Source organism: Staurois parvus, unplaced genomic scaffold (genome assembly GCF_062004578.1).
Source record: "Staurois parvus isolate SC_StPar_1 unplaced genomic scaffold, SC_StPar_1.0 ptg000290l, whole genome shotgun sequence".
Taxonomy (NCBI): Eukaryota; Metazoa; Chordata; class Amphibia; order Anura; family Ranidae; genus Staurois; species Staurois parvus.
In genome coordinates this window covers 1,358,302-1,383,128 of record NW_028318086.1, presented here as the reverse complement: position 1 = coordinate 1,383,128, position 24,827 = coordinate 1,358,302, and the positions used below count along the sequence as shown (strand labels likewise).

Sequence of the window (24,827 nt, the reverse complement as noted above, 5' to 3'; positions counted from 1 at the left end):
GTGCGCTTCCAGCAGAGTGACTGAGCTGTTATAGATAGCTCCCAATTTTTAGCAGTGATCAATCACAGTGGTCATGTTATTGGGCAGTCCTTCACTCGGGCAAAAAGACCCAGTTAAAGGGACGCCAGGGCTGAGTGGGAATGCATAAAGCACAGTCCTAGTGTTTGCGGAATAGCTTTCACAGTTTACTGTCTGAAATGTCCTAAATAGAAGACCTGAGCTGGTTTTGAAAGCTGCAATAGTCATCACAGCTTGATATGACATGTTGGCCTAGCTTGACTAGTGAAAGATCACACTGTCTGTAACATGAGCCCAGGGCAAAAAAAAAAAAAAAGACGTCCCCAATTTTTTAAAAACCTTGGGGGACACAATCCACATATATTGAACTGCTTGGGTATAGTTCTCTTTTCAGCTACACCTTTCTGCTAAGATAGATGTTCCATACCAAAGGTTCACCCCACCAAGCATCTCCATGTAGGTCCCCATCCAGTCTTCTTTCCCAGGCCCAAATCACTATATGCAGCTTGTGCTAAAATTAAAGCCATTGTTCCCACAAAGAGAGAGCCAATTCACAGGGACTTGGAAGGGCCCCAGAAGCAGAGGCTGTATCTCAGGGCTGGCATCTTAATGGAATGTTCACAATAAAGAAACCTTTAGAACCCAAGTTCTTCGTGGAGGCTCCAATTACTTAGCTGGTAGGAACAAAACTCTCCGAGATTTCTAAAGACCTCTTAGACTCAAATTCCACAAACTAAGAGGTAAAACGCAGATTCTGATGTCATTGTTGTTGAATCAACATAATTCCCCTTTTGTCTTCAATTTCCTAATCCGCAGAAGGCCAGAATTTATTAAGAAATCCTCTGAGATAAAGCAGAATGGATCAAAGAATCTGTGTTTGCACCCTCTATAAATCCTTCCTTTAAGCTGCAAAAGCACTTGCTGAGAAAAGACATTTTTTTTTTAACATTTCTTCGTCTTTCATCAAACTTCGGTACTTAAATAGACTCAATTCAAATGCCATTGTTTTAATTATGCAGAAATCAACTTTGCGTTCTTGTGTTGGGTGTGTTTATAGATATCTTCCGGGGAAACGGAACTGATCTTAATTTAGCACAACATTCTCAAAGATTTTCGGAAGAGGCACCGGACGTTTTGTATAAATAACTACTGCAAGGCAATTTATTGATTGTTCTCCAAACTGGCTTAGGTTGAAGCAAAAGCATTTGATGCGCAGTACCTAGTGGTCTGAGCCGAGAAGGGCCCTGAAAGTATCTCATTTAGGGGTCCAAAAATAGCCTCTACATGTCTCCAGGAACAGGACTTAGACATTAGAGATTGCCTATAAACCTACAGTAGATGCAAACCTTAACTGAATGACATTTAGTTTACTAAAGTTTAAAAATAATTGAACACCCATTTTATTATTATTATTTTTATTATAATAGAGGATTTATTTAGCGACAGCAGTTTGTGCAGCGCTTTACAAAATGAAGGCAGACCGTACAATTACAATGCAATGCAATACAAAAGGAATCAGGGGGCCCTACCCAATAGAGCTTGCAGGCAGGGATGGCACTGGCAATTATCATCTTGGATAATGTATTGATCATGGATTAAGTATTGTACTTCAGCATTGCATCATCTGAACATCTCTTCTCTGTCCCCCCACAGGTAACTTATGCTGCTTTCACCTCTAAATGAAATTGACTCATTACTATCAATGTCCTTCATAACCTAGCCTGCTTTCAACATCTTTAGCCCCAAACATAATATTGCAATGTTTTTTTTTGTTTTCTTGTTGTCTCACTTAAATTATGAGCTGATCTTAATTTTTACAACTCTGCCCTGTAAAATATTTGTTTTCACATATTTTTCATCCTTTTTTTCCATCTTGGTGCTGCTGATGATCCGGAGCCTCTTTGCAGCCACTTCCGTTCTATATACACTCCAACTGCATAGCAGTCCTCAGAGCAGGTTTTCTGATGGTGATCACAGTTGACCATGCTCATAGGATAGCCACATTTACAGTTGCAAGAAAAAGTATGTGAACCCCTTGGGATTACATGGAGTTTTGCATAAAATGTGCTCTGAACGTCATCTAAGTCACAACAATAGAAGAACACAGTCTGCTGAACATAATACTACACAAACATTAGATGTTGCCATGGTTTAATTGCACATAACCATAACATGTAAACATTCACAGTGCAGGGAGGAAAAAGTATGTGAGGCCCTAGCTTAATGACTTCTCCCAGAGCTAATTGGAGCCAGGAGTGTGCCAACCTTGACTCCAATCAGTGTGATGATATTGGATGTGTTGCTGACAGCTGTCCTGCCCTTAAAAAACACACACCTGTTTTGGGTTTACTGGTTTCAAGAAGCACTGTCTGATGTGAACCATGCCTCGCAGAAAAGAGCTCTCAGAAGACCTACGATCAATTATTGTTGACTTGCATGAAGCTGAAAAGGGTTACAAAAGTTTCTCCAAAAGCCTTGATGTTCATGTGTCCACGGTAAGACAAACTGTCTACAAATGGAGAAAGTTTAGCACTGTTGCTACTCTCCCTAGGCGCGGTCGTCCTGTAAAAATGACTGCAAGAGCACAGCGCAGAATGCTGCATGAGGTAAAGAAGAAACCCAGAGTGTCAGCTAAAGACCTACAGAAATTTCTGGCACATGCTAACATTTTTGTTGACACATCTACAATAAGGAAAACATTAAACAAGAATGGAGTACATGGGAGGACACCACGGAGGAAGCCATTGCTGTCCAAAAAGAATATTGCAGCACGTTTAAAGTTTGCAAAAGAGCACCTGGATGTTCCACAGCACTACTGGCAAAATATACTGTGGACAGATGAAACCAAGATTGAGTTGTTTGGGAAGAACACACAACACTATGTGTGGAGAAAAAAAGGCACAGCACACCAACATCAAAACCTCATCCCAACTGTAAAACATGGCGGAGGGAGCATCATGGTTTGGGGCTGCTTTGCTGCCTCAGGGCCTGGACGGATTGTTGTCATTGATGGGAAAATGAATTCCAGAGTTTATCAAGACATTTTGCAGGAAAACGTACGACCATCTGTCCGCCAACTGAAGCTCCGCAGAGGATGGGTGATGCAACAGGACAATGACCCAAAGCATACAAGTAATTCAACAAAACAATGGCTGCAACAGCACAGAATACGCCTTCTGGAGCGGCCCAGTCGAGTCCTGACCTCAACCCGATTGAAATGCTGTGGCATGACCTTAAGAGAGCGATTCACACCAAACATCCCAAGAATATTGCTACACTGAAACAGTTTTGTGAAGAGGAGTGGTCCAAAATGACTCCAGATCGTTGTGCAGGTCTGATCTGCAACTACAGGAAATGTTTGGTTGAGGTTATTGCTGCCAAAAGAGGGTCAACCAGTTATTAAGTCCAAAGGTTCACATACTTTTTCCTCCCTGCACTGTGAATGTTTACATGTTATGTGCAATTAAACCATGGCAACATCTAATGTTTGTGTAGTATTATGTTCAGCAGACTGTGTTCTTCTATTGTTATGACTTAGATGACGTTCAGAGCACATTTTATGCCCAATTCATGCAAAACTCCACGTAATCGCAAGGGGTTCACATACTTTTTCTTGCAACTGTAGTCCACATCGAGAGGGTGTGTGACGGCGCGATAATGTAGGAGAACATTTGGAAGAGAGGGAAAGGGCATTATCATCTAAAAACAAGAAATGCCTGTACAAGGATTTACATGGCAGCATCACCCAGAAAATATTTTCATGAAATATACATATTGAAAAAAAGAAAAGAAAAAGGAAAACAATTTTTGTGGTGTGATGGCCAGGTCAGGTTTCTGCATTTTGGGCCATACAGTTGGGAGCGTGTCTAGATGTGATGGCCAGGTCAGGTGTCTACCCTTTGGGCCATATAGTTGGAAGCATGTCTAGATGTGATGGCCAGGTCAGGTGTCTACTTTTTTGGGCCATATAGGCAGGAGCATGCCTTGGTGTGATGGCCAGGTCAGATTTCTGCTTTTTGGGCCATATAGTTGGGAGCATGTCTAGATATGGTGGCCAGGTCAGGTGTCTACTCTTTGGACCATATAGTTGGGAGCATGCCTTGGTGTGATAGCCAGGTCAGGTTTCTGCATTTTGAGTCATATAGTTGGGAGCGTGTCTAGATGTGATGGCCAGGTCAGGTGTTTACTTTTTGGGCCATATAGTTGGGAGCATTTCTAGATGTGATGACCAGGTCAGGTGTCTACTTTTTGGGCCATATAGGCAGGAGCATGCCTTGGTGTGATAGCCAGGTCAGGTTTCTGCTTTTTGGGTCATATAGTTGGGAGCGTGTCTAGATGTGATGGCCAGGTTAGGTGTCTACTCTTTGGACCATATAGTTAGGAGCGTGCCTTGGTGTGATGGCCAGGTCAGGTGTTTGCTTTTTGGGCCATATATATTGGGTACGTGCCTAGGTTAAATGCTACCTAAGGCCACTTGCACTATGCTGTGTTCCGTACTTTCCTCACCGAGTGCCCATTTTGCCTTATTGCTGGCACATCCCTGCAAAAAGTGAAGTATTGTACTTTACCTGAGTACAGGGTGCACTGGACACTGTGTACTCCATTAGTGAGAGCATGACTAATTCCCTTTATATATGGCTGCTGTTTACTAGGTATTTCAATTAGGCATGTCAAATGCAATATGGTATTCTGTTATGGTGGACGTCCTTGGAAATGTTAATATGGTGATTTCGGGATTTCAGAAATGTCACGGTGTGGCCGGCTTTCACAGTAATATAAACTCATATTTCATCATTAAGAGGAATGTCAACTTTAAGGCCAGCCAATTGATCCCTCCCCTCTGGCAGGCTGGTAAAACAAATCTCTTGTATTTATCTCTCGTTCCGGCAGAAACTCATGTTAAATTCAGCTCCATTAAGGCTTCTCTTGGCACGCCGTCCTTGACGATGCTCTTGACTCGCCGGCTCAGCCATGCGTGACACACAGACTACGCGCTTCGCTTGGTGTTAATGGCAATAGAGATGTAAAGGTGACTTGACGGCTATTTATATACAGTCTGATCCGTATCTACAGGCTGGTATAAAGTGGGGTGTAGAGCACATCATTAGAGGAGCATCTGCTACAGGCTGGATGCAAATCGGGTTTTTGTAAATAATTTAAAGGGGAACTGCCACGAAAACATGGACTAAATAACTAATAAGGCATAGAAATAGCTTCTTATTTGTGTTTTCATGCACTGATCGGCAGGAAAAGTTACATTTGATTTTGGCGTTTTGCCACTGCAGAAGTCTGCTTGTAACATCAGGGTTTTTATTTTTAATGTTCTATAACACAGGTGTCAAACACAAGGCCCGCGGGCCGAATCCGGCCCTCCAGACCATTTCATGTGGCCCTTGCACCTCTCCTGCAGGTGTCCCCTTGTCTCCACCCCCACCTTGTCTCAGCAGCAGAGAGGTGCCAAATTCTGCACCTCTCAGTGCAGCTACAGCACCCCCTCATCTGTGCCTCCCCTGGCCTCAGCATTCAGCAGACTCTGGTAACTGACTCCACTCCTCCTCTGGTCCTCCTCCAGACCCTGCACTTTCTGCTTTCCAGCTCTGCCCCCAAAGGCGGTGGATGGTAATGTTAGGGAGGGTGTGGGATTCCTGACATCTAATGTAATGGGGGGGAGAGGGGGGGTGCTATGGACATCTAGTCTTACAGAAACAGCTGGCCCTTTGAGGGCAACCATAATGCTGATACGGCCCGTGATGAAATGGAGTTTGACACCCCTGTTCTATAATATGTAAACCGTTTCTGGTTGCATGTTTTCACCCAAAGCAAACCCATCAAAATTCAGAAAAGTTAAAGTGGTTGTAAACCTTTCTCTATACCCAGTGAAGTGACTGGCCTCAGGGGATACACGGAGATGAAACAAATCCTCCTACATAAATTGTACCTGTTTATCTGCAGCCCTCTCTCCTCTACATCCATTCAAAGTGTGCAGTTTACACAGCATTTCTGAGCTTCAGAAGGATCTGATGTCACATACTGCACCGCATAGAGCAGGGAGCTGAGTGTAATCTGTGACCTGAGTGAAGAAAATGGACACACCTCCTCTTTAAAGTCTCATAGGAAATATAGACAGATGAGACTGTCAATCACAGGCTGTGTGCTGGAGGGGAGTAGGCTGGCTCCTTGGATTATCTGGTGTTAGCATAGGCTGTCAAAAGTGACTCATGCAGATAGCAGAGGAATGAAAGAGCAGACAGAAATTATACATTGTGCTTTGGATAGAGGCAAGTACACACTAAAGAAGGATATGCTTTGCTTATTTCTCATATCAGAGGTAGTGCATGCACAACCTTTAGTGTGATCCCATGTGATTTCAGCCTGTTCAAATGAATGGGCTGAAAAGTGCACCGCACACAGCAATTTCACCACGCGTTCTCTGGAAATGGCGCCCCGATGGAACGCTTCTTCCTGTCTGCAGTAGATTGATGACATCACTCCAGCCTAGCCAAGGTCCCTGGACTGGATGGTGTTTTCTTGATAAAAGGTGAAGCTTGTTTGAATAATGATACCGTTCCTGTATATTGTGCCATGTCAGCAATTTATTTAGTGGACTTGAAAGGTTACTGAGATGGCTGAACAAAGATGGTTCCGTCCTTCTGGAGATAAAAGCAGACAACGGCATTGTCAGCGGGAGTTCTGTGATCACTAGAGATTATAAATGTCTGGACATCTGAAGAAATATATGGAGAGATCCAGATGAACTTCAAACTGAGTTCCAGGATTAGGAAATGTGTATCTAAATCCGTTCATCATGTTTTTTTCCTTGAATCTCGGAGTGCTCTGTGTATTTTTTCCAGTTCTGTGCAGGAATCCAGTGTGAGACTTTGCCTCTGTGCAGGAGCTTCCTGTAATAAAGACCGCTCACTGCTGCTCTCTTGTCCTGTGCAGGGTGACTGGTCTTGTCTCCGCCCCTCCTGTAGTTTTCTGTATTAGGTGAAGCCTACTGGGACCCTTCCACAACTCTTCTCTCTCTCCTTGTGCAGGGTGATTGGTCTTGTCTCCGCCCCTCCTGTAGTTTTCTGTAGTAGCTGGAGCCTACTGGGACCCTCCCGCAGCTCCACTCTCTCTCCTTGTGCAGTGTATTGGTCTTGTCTCCGCCCCTCCTGTAGGTTTCTGTAGTGGGCGGAGCCTACTGGGACGCTCCCACAGCTGCGCTCTCTCTCCTTGTGCAGGGTGATTGGCCTTGTCTCCACCCCCTCCTGTAGTTTTCTGTAGTAGGTGGAGCCTACTGGGACCCTCCCGCAGCTCCGCGCTCTCTCCTTGTGAAGGGTAATTGGTCTTGTCTCCGCCCCCTCCTGTAGTTTTCTGTAGTGGGTGGAGCCTACTAGGACGCTCCTGCAGCTCCGCTCTCTCTCCTTGTGCAGGGTAATTGGTCTTGTCTCCGCCCCTCCTTTCATTTTCTGTAGTGGGTGGAGTCTAATGGGACACTCCCACAGCTCCGCTCTTTCTCCTTGTGCAGGGTAATTGGTCTTGTCTCCGCCCCCTCCTGTAGTTTTCTGTAGTGGGTGGAGTCTAATGGGACCCTCTCACATCTCCGCTCTCTCTCTCCTTGTGCAGGGTACTTGGTCTTGTCTCCGTCCCCTCCTGTCATTTTCTGTAGTGGGTGGAGCCTACTGGGCCCCTCCCACAGCTCATCTCTCTGTACACACGATGTACAGCACAGTGATAGTCACTACTACTTTTACAAGGTAATACCTGGGTTTGCGAAATTATTTGGAGCACACAAAGTAGATTTATATTCTTTGCGGCTGTGGAGGAATATACGTTTATGACATTGTTTGTGCCCGGAGTTCAACGTTCAAGAATGGACATTCCCTTGAAATTGGACATTCTCACGCACACTCTTTTATTCTTTTATTTTTCCTCCCACACTTACCTAATACAAATATTTCTCCATTCATAACTGCCACACTGAAGCGATATTTCGAATACTTCATGGGAGCCAGCTGCGTCCACTTGTCCCTGATGGGGTCATACTGCAGCAGCCGATTGCTCAATCGATCGGGCTCATCGCAGGGGTTGTCGATCTGTATGCACAGAAACACAACGCTTTTTAAGAGACTTTAAATCTTCTGTCTTTTCTAATACTACTAATGCAGGCCACAGACGGGTCGAAAATCGGCCGATTTTTCGGCCGGAAAAAAAAACGTTAGTGGGTTAATTGGTCGGCCGTTTTTCGGGGTTTTGGCACATTTGTTTTCATCGGTAAAGTTGGAAAAAAATCAGCCGATCGTTTTACCGATAAAAAATCGGCGCATTAGCCATGACCTGCAAGAAGAAGAAAAAGAAGAAGAGGAGGAAGAAGAAGAAAAAGAAGAGAAAAAGAAGGAGAAGAGGAAGAAGAAAAAGAAGAATTCCAGTCCACTATTATATTTGACATGAAAAAGTATTGCAGTTGCAACAATGTATCTATTTGTATCCAAATAAAACCATCTGTATCCGAAGTGGATACAAATAGATACAATGTTGCAACCGCAATACTTTTTCATGTCAAATATAATAGCGGAGCTCTCTGCAGGGACAGAAGTAATTAAATGCCGGCCGTAGACGGTACGAAAATCGGCCGATTTTTTTAAGGCATGTATTTTTAAAGGCATATATTTGAAAATGTATTTTTAAAAATATTTTTCATATATTTTTTAATATTGTGGGAACTCGCTTCAAAGGGTAGAGCTCTTCTTGTAAAGCACACAGCAACTTGCTTTCTTTTCAGGGCTTTTTTGCCCACTTTTATTTAAGAAAGTTCAAACAACAAAAATGCTTCCCATGCAGGGGTATCCACCATCAAGCAAAACAATATTCAGCCTCCTGGCTTGTACGCAGTTTTAAGTCTGCCTCCTGCAGACTCTTCCCAAAATATGTCACTAGCACACCGCTAGTCTGTAGCAGCCCCTTGCTGCTTTTGGCTTCCACCTCTCCTAGGTGTAGCCCACCTGACTCCACGGCAGAGACCTCCTGTCTGCCGGGGTGGAGCCCGCCTGACTCCTTCTGCCGGGGTGGAGCCCAGAACCATGGTTAGTCCTCTATAAAAAGGCCTGCACACACCTGTGCAATCAGTGTGCTGGGGGTTCTCAAAACACGGACCCCGGATTGGAGATTTCATCCCTCCCAGATCTCTTTGAAATCTCCAGGCTCCAGATCCCAAAACAGACTTAATGAGTAAATGAGGAAACTGAAAAGCCAGTTTCCTCTGCAATCCATCAACTCTCTGGAGCCCCTCAACCTGCTTGGTTGAGAATCCAGGGTTTTCAGCTTTATTTTGGCCGTGGCAGGACACCGCACTGCCACATATCCCCCCCCTTTGTTTTGACCCCGTAGGGGGCGGAACACACAAACCTAAAACCCTTGCTTTAGGCCTTCTGTGCGGGCTATCACCTGTAGAGGTCCAATCCTGGCTGACTTCGTTTTCATCAAAGGGAAACACTACTCCCTGCCCCAAGAGGTGACTTCCCCTGTCTCCCCTTACTTGGGCTCTACGACATCCCCGTGCCTTTTTACGAGTGTGCTTCCAAAAGCGCGGTCTTTCTAATTTCCTTAAGACTATGCTAGTCCTTTTACCACTAGGGGGTTTACAAATCTCAGTACCCTTTGTAACCCGGGGTTGACTCCTAAGCTTCAAATGCCTGGTACCTGTAACATTACAACATGCTCCCTCAAATTCCTCTAGACCATCCCTTTTTGCTTTATTTAATTTTGATGGGGTTATATTTTTAGACCCTTTAGTAATAGAGGTGGGCTCTTTTATTTGGGAATCAAACACTTTTAACATCCCCTTGTTAAGCTTTGGGACAGTTCCCTTAGACCTTTCATTCTTACAACTTGGGCGTTTACGGGACCTTTGGAAAACTTTTCCAGAGTGACCTTCCTGAACCTGTAGGGGGCCTATTTCCAGACTCTTAACCTCTCTTGTGTCTGTTAAGCACTCATTACCTTTTTCAGGATGACCAGCTACCATGTCAACTTGACCACCAGGTCTACCATTCTTTTTGTTATCACACATAGTAATCAGACAATCCAAATTCATTAACACATTTCCCTTTTTTTCATTAGCCAAAATACTCCTGTCAGAACTCAGTTCACTAGTAGTTGGCAGGGCAGTTTCTGTAGAGGAATTACACACAGCAGAGTGGGTGTCTCCCATGGAAACTTCACTACCCACTGACTTCGCTGTCACAAAAGACTCTGCCAGCAACTGTCCTGATGCCAAACCATCCTTACCTAATGCTACATTAGGGTTGACGACCCCAACCACATCACATATACATGTGTCTTCTGGCACTTCTGCCAAAACCTCTGTCCTGTCCAACAGTACTCTGGTGTGCCTCTCATACAGATTACTGCTATGAAGCAACCCAGCAATGCACTGAAAGACAATTTTCACCATTACCAACAAGGATGGTATCACAGAATTCCTATATTGACCATCTTTGTTTTGTATAGCCTGTAATACCAAGCTCCGATTAGCGGGACTCCACTGTACCAGCTCTCCCGAACATGGAAGAGACAGCAAGGTATACACCGGCTGTACACTCCAGAAAGCCAACATTTCCTTCAGCAGGTCTGTTATAAAAAGACAGCCTGATTCCACACATAAGACCTTCCTGGGGACATGGAGACACTCATTTACTGATGCCTCAGAGGTGGGGCTTCTTAACGAGGCTTCCTCTCGGCTGGAGGTACCCAACACAATAACCTGGGGCTCTCCCAGAGCGTAACCAGGTGTGGGATTCACCCAAATACTCTGAGGCTCAGTGTCAATGAGCTCTTCCACGGCTTTTCTATGGATATCAGTTTGGTACACCACACCATTAACTCCTTTATGGGCTGTGGGCAAAACTTCTGCTGAGCGTTTATCCTCAATGGTGCCTTTTACCAGCGGTGGGTTAATTTTGGCAGCGACAGGTGCGCCCTGGACTAATAGCTGCTCCACAGTCCCTCTATTCAGCACAGCAGAAACCATGTCCACCCCATTGTTACCCACAGAGGCATCTTTTATTAATGCCAACAAGCTTGTTGCCCATCTGTCCCAGTCCATCGTCCCTGTGATCACATCAGAGGTACTACGCAGTACCACTCCAACCGCTGAAGGAGACACAGAGGGACAGAGTGGCTCTGTATCAGATCCAATACCTATATCTTCATTATCCATATCACACTGGGAGACTCCATTTCTAGGCACAGCAGGTTGCAATTTCTTACTCTCACCACTGTGACCTAGTGGCGTGTCATTCACTACAAAAACTTTTGCATTATTGGATTGCATTAACCCATCATCATTATGAATACGTTCATACCTTTTAGATTCACCATTGCCACACTGAAATAAACTCTCATCACTCAATTCAGATACACTCTGGTCCACCAGAGCAACACCATAGTTATCCTGGGTTACCTTAACCACCGTTGCTAGGGGAGATAACACATTCTGCTTAGTGGTCACCCCTACTACATTTAATTCAGCATTCTCTTTAGATGACATTGGTGCAACCCCAATATCAGTACTCTTCGCATTGACATTTTTAACCGTTGCCTCCCTACTAACAGCATTATACAGAGGCAAGTCTTTCTCACAATCACCAGCAGTGGGTTTCCCAACTGGGAGTATCCCATATTTATAGCAGAGTGTCTCAAGTTCAGTCTCAAGCAGTGCATTAGTATCTCTCACATTTTTCTCAAAAGTACCAGTCTTACCCATCACTTCAACAGGCTTCACCTTCTTCACTTGAGTGCGTGGGATCTGGATCCTTTCTGTCATCTCCTCTCTTTGGCCAGCCAGTTCATCCATGCAGCTATAGGGTGATACTGTGGCAGGCACTTCTGACTCCTTGGCACCCCCTGCAGGCACAACAGGTACTTCCTCACTGTTGCTAGAGGTGGCTGCCAACATTTTTAAACACGAATCTGGGCTTGCAGATGAAGACTTTTGCCCAGTACCACCCTCATCAGTGGTATTCCATAATCTGGGGCAGGTAAAGATACCATGCCCAAACTGACCACATTCCAGGCAGGGTATGGTTCCACCGATAACCTTCTTGGGATACGGAACCACATCTCCCTTGTAGCCCCTTCTCCTGGTTGGCAGGCTTTCTCCTGTTGCTATGGGAGATGGCACTCTCCCAGCTGAACTTTGTGGGTTCCTCCAGATGTGCTGAACTCTCATCCCTGCGTTGCCACAATCCTCTGCAGACAACACTTCTCTCACAGGGTCCGCAGGCCTGAAGTAACATGTGTTGCTATGGGCAACCACATTTTTCTGAAACTTTTGGGCAGCCTGCTGCTCCTTCCTGGAACTCCAAGCAGGCTTCCCAATTGCATACCCAGACCTTTGTCTGGTTCTGTCACCTTGTATTGGAAGCTGGGATAATGGGCACTTGGAGACAGTGTGCCCCCATTCACTGCACCGCAAACAGCGCTCTTGCGGCAGTATCTTGGCCGAACTTCCAACACTGCATCCTCTTTCAGGCTTAGTACTCTGCACACAGAAAACTGGTTTCCTTTCACCAGCATTGCCAGGGACAACAGCATGCACTTCCCACTGTGGCAAACTCTGTGCAGCCATGTATGGGGCTTGTTCTGGTGGTAACAACCCCTCCAGCCACAGGGCTCTGTCTCTCATTTCAGAAAAGCTTGCTTCTTTTTTGAGTTTTGACCGCCCCATCTTTGCAGTCACTCCACAACACTTTTGCACAGTCCTGGTACACAATGGAGCACTGTCTCTTTAAGGCAAGTTCCTTTTCTCTTGCAGGATCTCCTCACCTGCACACACAGATAGTGCAGAGTCATGCACCAAACACAGTTCAACACATGAACTTACTTCATTGCTGGGATCTCCAGTTCTGCCCGCATCCTCCACCATATGTGGGAACTCGCTTCAAAGGGTAGAGCTCTTCTTGTAAAGCACACAGCAACTCGCTTTCTTTTCAGGGCTTTTTTGCCCACTTTTATTTAAGAAAGTTCAAACAACAAAAATGCTTCCCATGCAGGGGTATCCACCATCAAGCAAAACAATATTCAGCCTCCTGGCTTGTACGCAGTTTTAATTCTGCCTCCTGCAGACTCTTCCCAAAATATGTCACTAGCACACCGCTAGTCTGTAGCAGCCCCTTGCTGCTTTTAGCTTCCACCTCTCCTAGGTGTAGCCCACCTGACTCCACGGCAGAGACCTCCTGTCTGCCGGGGTGGAGCCCGCCTGACTCCTTCTGCCGGGGTGGAGCCCAGAACCATGGTTAGTCCTCTATAAAAAGGCCTGCACACACCTGTGCAATCAGTGTGCTGGGGGTTCTCAAAACACGGACCCCGGATTGGAGATTTCATCCCTCCCAGATCTCTTTGAAATCTCCAGGCTCCAGATCCCAAAACAGACTTAGTGAGTAAATGAGGAAACTGAAAAGCCAGTTTCCTCTGCAATCCATCAACTCTCTGGAGCCCCTCAACCTGCTTGGTTGAGAATCCAGGGTTTCAGCTTTATTTTGGCCGTGGCAGGACACCGCACTGCCACAATATATATAAAAAAACACATTTACATATTTATACATCATATATACACATATATACACACACACATATATATATATATATTGAAATGTATTTTTGAAATATACTGAATACGGCCAAAATTGTAGTATTTCAAATATAAGTCAATATATTTGGGAAGAATATTTTTAAAATATATTTAAAATATATTTTTCTTCCACGTAGGTTTCCAACCTAGAATGTCAGTGCCTTTGACACGGCCCCTTTCAATTCGACACAATCTGTGCTAATGCTATGTGGCTTTTGTAGTGGCCACAGGGGCGGACTGACAACTCATGGGGCCACCGGGCGATAGGGGATCATGGGGCCCCTGTGTCCTTGCCCACACTCGAAACACACCCAAAAAAGCCTATAAAAGGTACCAGGGGCATTTCATGGAGCCCCCTACTGACCCCGGGCCCTCGGGCAGTGCCCGAGTTTTCGAATGGTCAGTCCGCCCGAGTTGACCATATGCATTTTGACTTTTTAATCCCTTTAGGCCCCCAGTAACACATATGTGTGGCATCAAAAAAGATGGTCTTTAATGCCCATACGCTGCACTAGGCGGCCAATGTTTATGTGCTGGGAGCGCACACGAAAACCGAGCTACCAAGCGGGCACAGCTTCTGATCATGTGACCACTGTGACAGCCAATCAAAGTGGTCTTATGATCACCGATCGTTCACAACTTCTAAAAGGGAGGCCAGGGTGGATGGGAAGGGGTTAATCCGATCAAAGTGTGAATCGATCAAAGTGATCACATTGGTCAATAGTTGAAAAGCTAGTGGAAGCAGACTGAAATCTGATTGGATTCAATCAAAATCAGTCGAATGGCCATGACAGAATATTATGTGTTTCATAGATCAGTAGCACTGAGATACTTTTGTTCATGAATAGGATCGCATTTTGATTAATCGGGTTATGAGATGACATGGCGGAAACAGAGATGGATAACAATCAAAATCCAATTCCCCGTATGTGGCATATACATCGAATGGGTTGATGACTATAAATTGATCATTCCTATCGGAAGAGACTGATTGGAAAAACAATTGATCATTTATCCACTTGCCGCCCAAGGACGTCCCTTTACATCCTTGGGTTGGAGTACCGGGATGATGCCTGCCCGGTATTTTTTTTTTTCTGGGCTGGAAATTCCCATTTTTGTAAAAGCTATCCTAGCAGCTAATTAGCCACTGAATCGCTTTTACAGGTAGCAGGGCGGCTTGTCTCCTCCTTCCATGCTCTTCTCCAGGACATCTCCAGAGCCTCCCCCATCCTCTGGAACTCCCTACCCCAATCTATTTTATTATCGCCTACTCTGCTCACTTTTAGGCAATCTCTGAAAACCTTTCTCTTCAGGAACTTGTCTCCTCCTCCCATGCTCTTCTCCAGGACTTCTCCAGAGCCTCCCCCATCCTCTGGAACTCCCTACCGCAATCTATTTGATTATCGCCTACTCTGCCCACTTTTAGACAATCTCTGAAAACCTCTCTCTTCAGGAACTTGTCTCCTCCTCCCATGCTCTTCTCCAGGACTTCTCCAGAGCCTCCCCCGTCCTCTGGAACTCCCTACCCCAATCTATTTGATTATTGCCTATTCTGCCCACTTTTATTTGATCTCTGAAAACCTATCTCTTCAGGGAAGCCTATCCTGCCTTCAGCTAATAACAGAATCTTCTACTCCTCCTACCAGTCCATCCCCCACAGTTATTACCTTTTGTACTACCAGCCCCTCCCTCCTAGATTGTAAGCTCCCAGGATCAGGGCCCTCCTATCCCTCTTGTATTGAATTGTATTGTTGCTGTATTGTCTCCCGTTATATTGTAAAGCGCTGAGCAAACTGTTGGCGCTATATAAATCCTGTATTATAATAATAATTTTAATAATAATATTTTTTAAAAATACAGCGGCACAAATATCATGTGACAAAAAAATATGCAACACTCACCATTTTACTCTCTAGGCCCTCTGCTTAAAATATATGTAATGTTTGGGGGGTTCTAAGTAGTTTTCTCACAAAAAAATTGCTGATTTTTACATTTCAGAACTGGCCCGATAGGCAAGTGGTTATATAAATGTCTATGGCTGCCATTTGTTACACTGCGCTGAAACAGCTGCAGTGCCAATACTGCAAGGACAATACTATAAAAAAGATGAAAAGTTACTGACAAGCGTAATTATGTAAAAACGACCCGAGAGATAAAGATTGGCAGCGTAGCAATATTAGATTTTAGCGAGCGCAGGCTGTCCTGACGGCGCACATTCTGAAAAGTGCCAGCCCAGCTCAGCAGGGATGAGGCCGGGAGAACAATTGATGTCTTCGTATTTGGCACCTCGGCTGCAGATCCTTCTCTGATATATTGCTTTGTAAGCCAACGTCAAAGAGGAAAGGCAGTTGACTGTTTCGCCTCCGGGCCCCACACACCCTGAGATAGGAATCATATCATTTATATTCATCGAAAACAAATCCTAAACTCCATATTTAATCCCTTTAACCCCCCTTTCACACTAGTGTAGCATCACAAAACGTAAAAATGGACATACACGAAACGCATGAGTGGTGGTTGTGGTGCATATATTGTTAATGGAACCACAAAGGCAAGAAGAATATTTTTGGGTGCTAAAAAAATGCGCAGAGACGCGTGGTGCTAAAAAACTCAAAATGCGCAAAGCCCAAAGAAGTGCATGAGCTTTGTTTGCCACATTTGTGATGCGTAGGGCATCCCAATGAAATGCGTCAGCTATCCTGTGTGCGAAGTGCGTCAGTGTGCAAAAAAAGCCTAATGTCAGGACACGAGTGTGAATGGGGGCTCATTCTAATAGCAAACAGCTAAACACACAGTTGAAATAAGAGACATTTCACCTGCCAGTGATAGGTAATTACAGGGTGACTTCACTTTTGTGGGAAAAAATTTCAAATAAAGTAAAATAATAGATAATAAATTAATTAATTAATATTATTAAAGATAGATAGATGGAGGGAGGGATGGATGGATGGATAGATGATGGAAGGAGGGATAGATCGATAGATAGATAGATAGATAGATAGATAGATAGATAGATAGATAGATAGATAATGGAGGGATGGATAGATAGATAGATAGATAGATAGATAGATAGATAGATAGATAGATGATGGAGGGAGGGAGGGAGGGATGGATAGATAGATAGATAGAAAGATAGATAGATAATGGAGGGATGGATAGATAGATAGATAGATAGATAGATGATGGAGGGATGGATGGATAGATAGATAGATAGATAGATAGATAGATAGATAGATAGATGGATGATGGAGGGAGGGATGGATAGATAGATAGATAGATAGATAGATAGATAGATGATGGAGGGAGGGATGGATAGATAGATAGATAGATAGATAGATAGATAGATAGATAGATGATGGAGGGATAGATAGATAGATAGATAGATAGATAGATAGATAGATAGATAGATAGATAGATAGATAGATGATGGTAGATGATGGAGGAAGGGATGGATAGATAGATAGATGATGGAGGGATAGATAGATAGATAGATAGATAGATAGATAGATAGATAGATAGATGATGGAGTGAGGGATGGATGGATGGATAGATAGATAGATAGATGATGGAGGGAGGGATAGATAGATAGATAGATAGATAGATAGATAGATAGATAGATAGATGATGGAGGGATAGATAGATAGATAGATAGATAGATAGATAGATAGATAGATAGATAGATGATGGTAGATGATGGAGGAAGGGATGGATAGATAGATAGATGATGGAGGGATAGATAGATAGATAGATAGATAGATAGATAGATAGATAGATAGATGATGGAGTGAGGGATGGATGGATGGATAGATAGATAGATAGATGATGGAGGGAGGGATAGATAGATAGATAGATAGATAGATAGATAGATAGATAGATAGATAGATGATGGAGGGAGGGATGGATAGATAGATAGATGATGGAGGGAGGGATGGATAGATAGATAGATAGATAGATAGATAGATAGATAGATAGATAGATAGATGATGGAGGGAGAGATAGATAGATGGATAGATCTATCTATCTATCTATCTATCTATCTATCTATCTATCCATCCATCCCTCCCTCCATCATCCATCTATCTATCTATCTATCTATCTATCTATCTATCTATCTATCTATCTATCTATCTATCTATCCATCCCTCCATCATCTATCTATCTATCTATCTATCTATCTATCTATCTATCTATCTATCTATCTCTCTATCTATCCATCCCTCCCTCCATCATCTATCTCTCTATCTATCCATCCCTCCCTCCATCATCTATCTATCCATCCATCCATCCATCTATTGTTTGTCTGTCTTTATTATTATTATTATTATATAATATATTATACATAAATAAATACATATATATAAATAAATAAATATATTTATATATATATTTATACACACAATTGCTACACAGATCATTCATATTGTAAATGAATGTCATTAAAAATGACCTTTTCAATTTGCAGCGCTGTCATTTTCTGTAAAATGCATCATGGAAACCCTGCAGAAATGTTATTTCCTGCTTGTGTGATTGGCCCAGGGATTTTTCCCAGAAGTCTGCACTAAGCCCCGCTTCCCACTGGTGCGACTTGTCATGCGCTTTGACAGTTCTAAATCGCTAGACAAGTCACTCACTATTGTCAGCAATGGAACTGTTCAAATTGGTGCGACTCCGATTTTGAAAATAGTTCCTACACTGTTTTTAGGGATTTCAGGTGCGACTTGCATAGACATCTGTGTGTGAAGTTGCACAGATGTCAGGCAACTCACACCTGAAATCGAACTGACCTGCGGCTTCGAAATTGCACTACTTCAAGCAAAGTAACGTGATTTCAAAGTAGCATTCATTGTGAACCAGGGCTTAGATAGAAGTCAGATTTTGGCCATCCCCTTCAACAAATATGTCATTTTTGGTGAGATACTCCTAAAGGGAAATCACATCTAAGTCTAGGGTCACACCTATGCGTTTTCTGCTGCGTTTTGCAGAAACGCACCTATGGGATAGGTTCGCATCTCCGCGTTTTCACCCGGTGCATTTTTTGGAAAGGGTCATGGACTTAAAATGTAAAATGTTGCGTTTTTGGTTCTATAGACTTCAATGGAGACGCTGCAGCGTGGCCCGGGGGGGGCAGGGGGGAGGCAGAGAGTGGCGACGTCGGGGCCCGGGGGGGTTGTGTTTGGCAGAGAGTGGTGGCGGTGGGGGCTCAGGAGGGGTGGTTGGCAAAGAATGGCAATGGCAGCGCTGGGGGGGGGGGGGTTGGCGGAGAGTGGTGGCGGCTTTGAAATCGCACTACTTCAAGTGACATAGCGTGATTTCAAAGTAACATTCAGTGTGAACTAGGGCTTAGATACAAGTCCGATTTTGGGCATCCCCTGCAACAAATATGTCATTATTGACACCTGTGCGTTTTTTTTCCGCTGCATTTTTCAGAAATGCATAACAGTCAGTTTAACATGATTTCCTATGGGACAGGTTTACATCTCCATGTTTTTACCGGGTGCGTTTTTTGGGTAGGTTCATGGATTTTTTAAAATGCAAAATGTTGCGTTTTTTGGTTCTATAGACTTCAATAGAGATGCTGCCGTGGGGCCTGGGGGGGGGGGTTGTGTTTGGCAGAGAGTGGCGGCAGTGGGGCCTGGGGGGGGGAGACAGAGTAGCGATGGCGCGGCCTGGGGGGGGTGGATTGCGGAGAGTGGCGACAGCAGGGCCTGCTGTGTGTGTGTGGGGGGGGGGTTGGCGGAGAGTGGGGGCGGCGGGGCCCAGGGTGGTGGTTGGCAGAGAGTGGTGATGGTGGGGCCTGGGGGGGTGGTTGGCGAGATTGGCGATGGCAGGGCACGGGGGGGGGGTGGTTGGCAGAGAGTGGCGGCAGTGGGGCCTGGGGAGGGGGAAGATGGAGAGTAGCGATGGCGGGGCCCAGGGGAGGGTGGATTGCGGAGAGTGGCGACAGCAGGGCCTGCTGTGTGTGTGTGGGGTGGGGGTTGGTGTAGAGTGGCGGCGGCGGGGCCCAGGGTGGTGGTTGGCAGAGAGTGGTGACGGCGGAGCCTGGGGGGGGGGGGGTTGGCGGAGAGTGGCGACAGCAGGGCACGGGGGGGGGGGGAGCGGTTGGCAGAGAATGGCGTGGCTTGCCGCCTGCCGAATGCAACTCATTCAAGCAAAGTGGGGAAGCAGCACAAACACAATGCAATGCACGCAGTTGCGACGTGTTGGTGCGTCCAATGAGCTACAAATGCTCAGATGTGAATGATGCATTAGTGTTTGGGTTCACTTGTACAATAATAAACACAACACTAAAAAATTTTTATTTAAATATCTGCTTGGAGTATGTTATCTGCTTGGAGTATATCTTTAATCCTACTGAAATGTGGCGCGCAATCAAGGTGTTGCAGCCCTTTAAATTTTCGCATTCCTGAAATGAAATGTTAGGATCCCCCGGCCATCCCACGCGTTTGCATCTGCCAGCTCTCTCATTGTTATTATAATTTGCATTTGTCATTTACCTTTTGCGAGGGATCTACGGAAATTTGTCATTTCTGCACAATGCAAATCATTTGGCGTCTTCCAAACAAAGCGCGCTCTAATGCAGGAGGCAGCGGCGAGAGAATGGGGCTCGCTGACTGGAGCTGGTAAGCTATCCTCTCCTGTTGCCATGTGTTTTGAGTTCTGGCTGACAAATGCGAAATGTCTCCTAATAATGCGAGCCTCGGTTCATCAATAAACACCCACTTACCGAAGATCTGAGGAATCCTTTGAAGCTTTTCTCTGCTTCTGGTAATTATGTCACTACACTAACATGCATTAAAAGTTCACTCGAGTCAAACATAAAATGTACGTGTTTAAACGGACTCAGGGAACAGACCTGTCTGCTGGTTGGCTGAAATGTTCTACCTGCCATTCACCGCTTGGAGGTGCCTATTCCATCCGCTGAAGTCCTACGGTCAGGGCTGGTAGGCAAAGGAGGCAAATACCGTGGGTGCTTCAGCAAGGTGGGGGTGCAGAAATAGCAGGACCTTCAACCTATACTGGTGGGGTACTTCACAGCTCATGGGTGGAAGGTGCACTTTGGCCTTTTTGACTTGGGTGCTAAAAGATCTGGCACTCTTACCAAAGCGAATCGCGTCAGGCCTACAAATATTTTTATATGCCTGGATATGCAATATGTAGCCAATTGATATTCATAGGTTCCATGAAATATGATTGGGTGTACTTCTGAATTGCTGATTGGCTAACATATTCCCCCCATCATATACTGCTTGGGAATTCAGAAATCCCACCAACTGCAAGTCATGAATCATATGGTTTTCCATCGACTGGACAAATCTGCATACATACGACATATCCAGACAAAGAAGAAAATTTACAGATCGCCAAATCATTTCGCTCTACTGCCAACCCTAGGCAATGCTGGGACAAGGTCCTTTAGCACCCAAGATGGAAAGGCCAAAGTGCACCCTCCCCCCATGAGCTGTGAAGTACCCCAACAGTATAGGTTGCAGGTCCTGCCCTTTCTGCGTCTCCATCTTGCAGAAGCACCCAAGGCAGTTGCCTCTTTTTCCTACCCTTTGGCCTGGTCTTGACCATAGGGCCTTAGCAAACAGAAAAAGGCAGCTCCAAGCGGTGAATGGTACGGTGAACATTTCAGCCAATCAGCAGGCAGGTCGGTTCCCTGAACAGCATGGTTTACAGGTTCTCCCCTTTTTGTGCCCCATGCTGCTGAAGCAGCCAAGGTGGTCACCTCTTTGGCCTATGCTTCGACTCCATCCTCACTGTAGGACTTTATCTTATGGAATAGGCAGCTCCAATCCATGACTGGTATGGTGAACATTTCAGCCAATCAGCAGGCAGGTCTGTTCCCTGAACAGCATGGTTTGAAGGATCTCCCCTTTTTGTGCCCCTATCCTGCTGAAGCACCCAAGGTGGTCACCTCTTTGGCCTACCCTTCGGCTCCATCCTCACTGTAGGACTTTATCATATGGAATAGGCAGCTCCAATCGGTGACTGGTACGGTGAACATTTCAGCCAATCAGCAGGCAGGTCTGTTCCCTGAACAGCATGGTTTGCAGGTTCTCCCCTTTTTGTGCCCCCATGCTGCTGATGCAGCCAAGGCTGTCAGCTCTTTGGCCCACCCTTCAGCCCCGTCCTGACCATAGGACTTTGGTGACTGATATGGTGAACATTTCAGCCAATCAGCAGGCAGGTCTGTTCCCTGAACAGCATGGTCTGCAGGTTCTATCCCTTCCTGCCAAAGCCCCTAAGGTGGTCAGCTCTTTGGCCTACCCTCCTGACCATAGGACTTTAGCAGATGGAATAGGCAGCTCCAATAGGTTACTGGTACGGTGAACATTTCAGCCAATCAGCAGGCAGGTCTGTTCCCAGAACAGCATGGTTTGCAGGTTCTATCCCTTTGTGCCCCCATTCTGCCAAAGCCCCCAAGGTGGTCAGCTCTTTGGCCTACCCTTCAGCCCCATCTTGACCATAGGACTTTAGCAGATGGAATAGGCAGCTCCAATTGGTTACTGGTACGGTGAACATTTCAGCCAATCAGCAGGCAGGTCTGTTCCCTGAACAGCGTGGTTTGCAGGTTCTCCCCTTTTTGTGCCCCCATGCTGCTGAAGCAGCCAAGGTGGTCACCTCTTTGGCCTACACTTTGGCCCCATCTTGACTGTAGGACTTTAGCAGGATACAGAAGAAGGCAGCATCATGACAGAGGGATGGCAAAGGACAAGCACCCAACCAGGAACTGGTGGCGGTAAGGGCGTTTGACAGGTGGTATGAAGACAATATGACCCTCAAAATGCTTACCCATTGCACCGCACTGCTATCAAATGCATTGCACGTGGTTGCAGGGCAGTTGCGCTGCAGCCCCATTCACTTGGATGGGTTGCATTTGACTGCGGTACTGCTCGCCCGAATGCAACATACTGCTTAATTTTTGCAGCAGTCACAACATGTGTACAGCCCTGAGCGGCTGCATTTCTGTGTTTAGGTGAGCGATCAGGAGGCCTTAAAGCTGCATCTCAACCATCTGCTTTTACCGCGCCCTGGCAGTGTTAACAAGCCCATAGATTTTGTCCAGATCTGCTACTTGAATGGAATCAAATCCATGGTTAGAATTTTGCTCCTTTAAATAAGAAACAAGAAAAACAATAAAAATTTGCCCTCCTGTTCCTTCCAATTTTCCTGTCACTACAGTCGAAAACGATCGTCAAATTGCACACACTAACAATTGAAAAAGATTGTTCTGAAAATAAAAATTTTCAAGCGAAGTCCTACTGGCGTATGTCCTGCTTACCCGGATATAGCTCAGAACCAGGGGTGGACTGACAACTCATGGGGCCCCCGGGCAATAGGGGATCATGGGGCCTCTGTGTCCTTGCCCAAACTCAAAAAAGCCTATGAAAAAGGTACCAAGGGCATCTCATGGGGCCCCATACTGACCCCGGGCCCTCGGGCAGTGCTCGAGTTTCCAAATGGTCAGTCCGCCCCTGCTCAGAACAATTCTTTACTGACTCTGGACTACCTATAAGGCTGCGATTAATTGCAGAAAACGGTAATAGACAGCTGAAATATGTGACCGACTGAAGCTGCATCTGTACATGAATGGTTTTTTTTAACAGTCGTCCTAATGACATGGGCGGACAGCTTCTGTCCGCCGCATATGGCCATTACTGCCGCCCGCCGTTAGGCAGCTTCCAGCATTTAAGGAATTCCCTTTAACCTCAGTCTCCAGGCTGAGCCAGATGGCCATTGGGCCCCCCGGGGCCACTCCAACTGGCTGGTTTCTACTCCCCCCCCCTCCCCACTTGGCATACAGAGTGAGTTGTGTTTGTCATTTTTCTAGCCTCTAGTCTATAAATAACTCCATCCATTTCTTGACAACTTGTCATGGTATCATGAATCCTTAACTGTGTCAGTCCTGGAAGGAAGAATCCCCCGCGTGTCGCGGATTGTCTTGCGTTCAGACTGGGGCAGGCAGGTAATTAGCCGTGTGCCTGCTCAGCGATTCCGTCTTATCCCTCCTTCCTCCCACAGCTTTCTCCTTTATGAGATACCATTCAGAAATAAAAAAAAAAAGATCAGCGACTGCCAGGAAACCGAGCCTGAAATGGGCAACTTATCCCTCTTTTCACAGATCGGTAGAAAATATAAAATACAGGCGGTAATCACGGCTAAGTGCCGCTCTCGTGACAGCGGAGGGAAGATTCCAGAGCTGGCAATTTCACAGCAAATGTGTCGGAAAAAGACGAAATCTGATTAAGATTGTAGTTGAAGGATATCTGAAAGTGAAATGGGATTTTACTTTTTTTAACCATTAAAAGCAGCCCTTTAAAGTGTTACTGAATCCAGGACCCTGCATTCACTATATCTGGCCTCCCCGGACCCTGCATTCACTATATCTGGTCTCCCCGGACCCTGCATTCACTATATCCGGCCTCCCCGGACCCTGCATTCACTATATCCGGCCTCCCCGGACCCTGCATTCACTATATCCGGTCTCCCCGGACCCTGCATTCACTATATCCGGTCTCCCCGGACCCTGCATTCACTATATCCGCTCTCCCCGGACCCTGCATTCACTATATCTGGTCTCCCCGGACCCTGCATTCACTATATCCGGCCTCCCCGGACCCTGCATTCACTATATCCGGCCTCCCCGGACCCTGCATTCACTATATCCGGTCTCCCCGGACCCTGCATTCACTATATCCGGTCTCTCCGGACCCTGCATTCACTATATCCGGTCTCCCCGGACCCTGCATTCACTATATCCGGTCTCCCCGGACCCTGCATTCACTATATACGCTCTCCCCGGACCCTGCATTCACTATATCCGGTCTCCCCGGACCCTGCATTCACTATATCCGGTCTCCCCGGACCCTGCATTCACTATATCCGGTCTCCCCGGACCCTGCATTCACTATATCCGGTCTCCCCGGACCCTGCATTCACTATATCTGGTCTCCCGGACCCTGCATTCACTATATCTGGACTCCCCGGACCCTGCATTCACTATATCCGGTCTCCCCGGACCCCGCATTCACTATATCTGGTCTCCCCGGACCCTGCATTCACTATATCTGGTCTCCACGGACCCTGCATTCACTATATCCGGTTTCCCCGGACCCTGCATTCACTATATCTGATCTCCTAGGACCCTGCATTCACTATATCTGGTCTCCCCGGACCCTGCATTCACTAT

General features: G+C 45.7%; 1 protein-coding gene across 2 annotated transcripts in view; it reads right to left on the bottom strand.

Annotated features, from left to right (window-relative positions):
* KBTBD12 (kelch repeat and BTB domain containing 12) overlaps positions 1–24,827 on the bottom strand; it is a 142,488-nt gene that overhangs the window by 73,840 nt on the left and 43,821 nt on the right. For both annotated transcript variants that reach the window (XM_089682456.1, XM_089682457.1), the window contains exon 4: positions 7,949–8,099. In XM_089682456.1, coding sequence (XP_089538582.1) covers positions 7,949–8,099 — 151 coding nt within the window. The remainder of the gene's footprint in view (positions 1–7,948; positions 8,100–24,827) is intronic.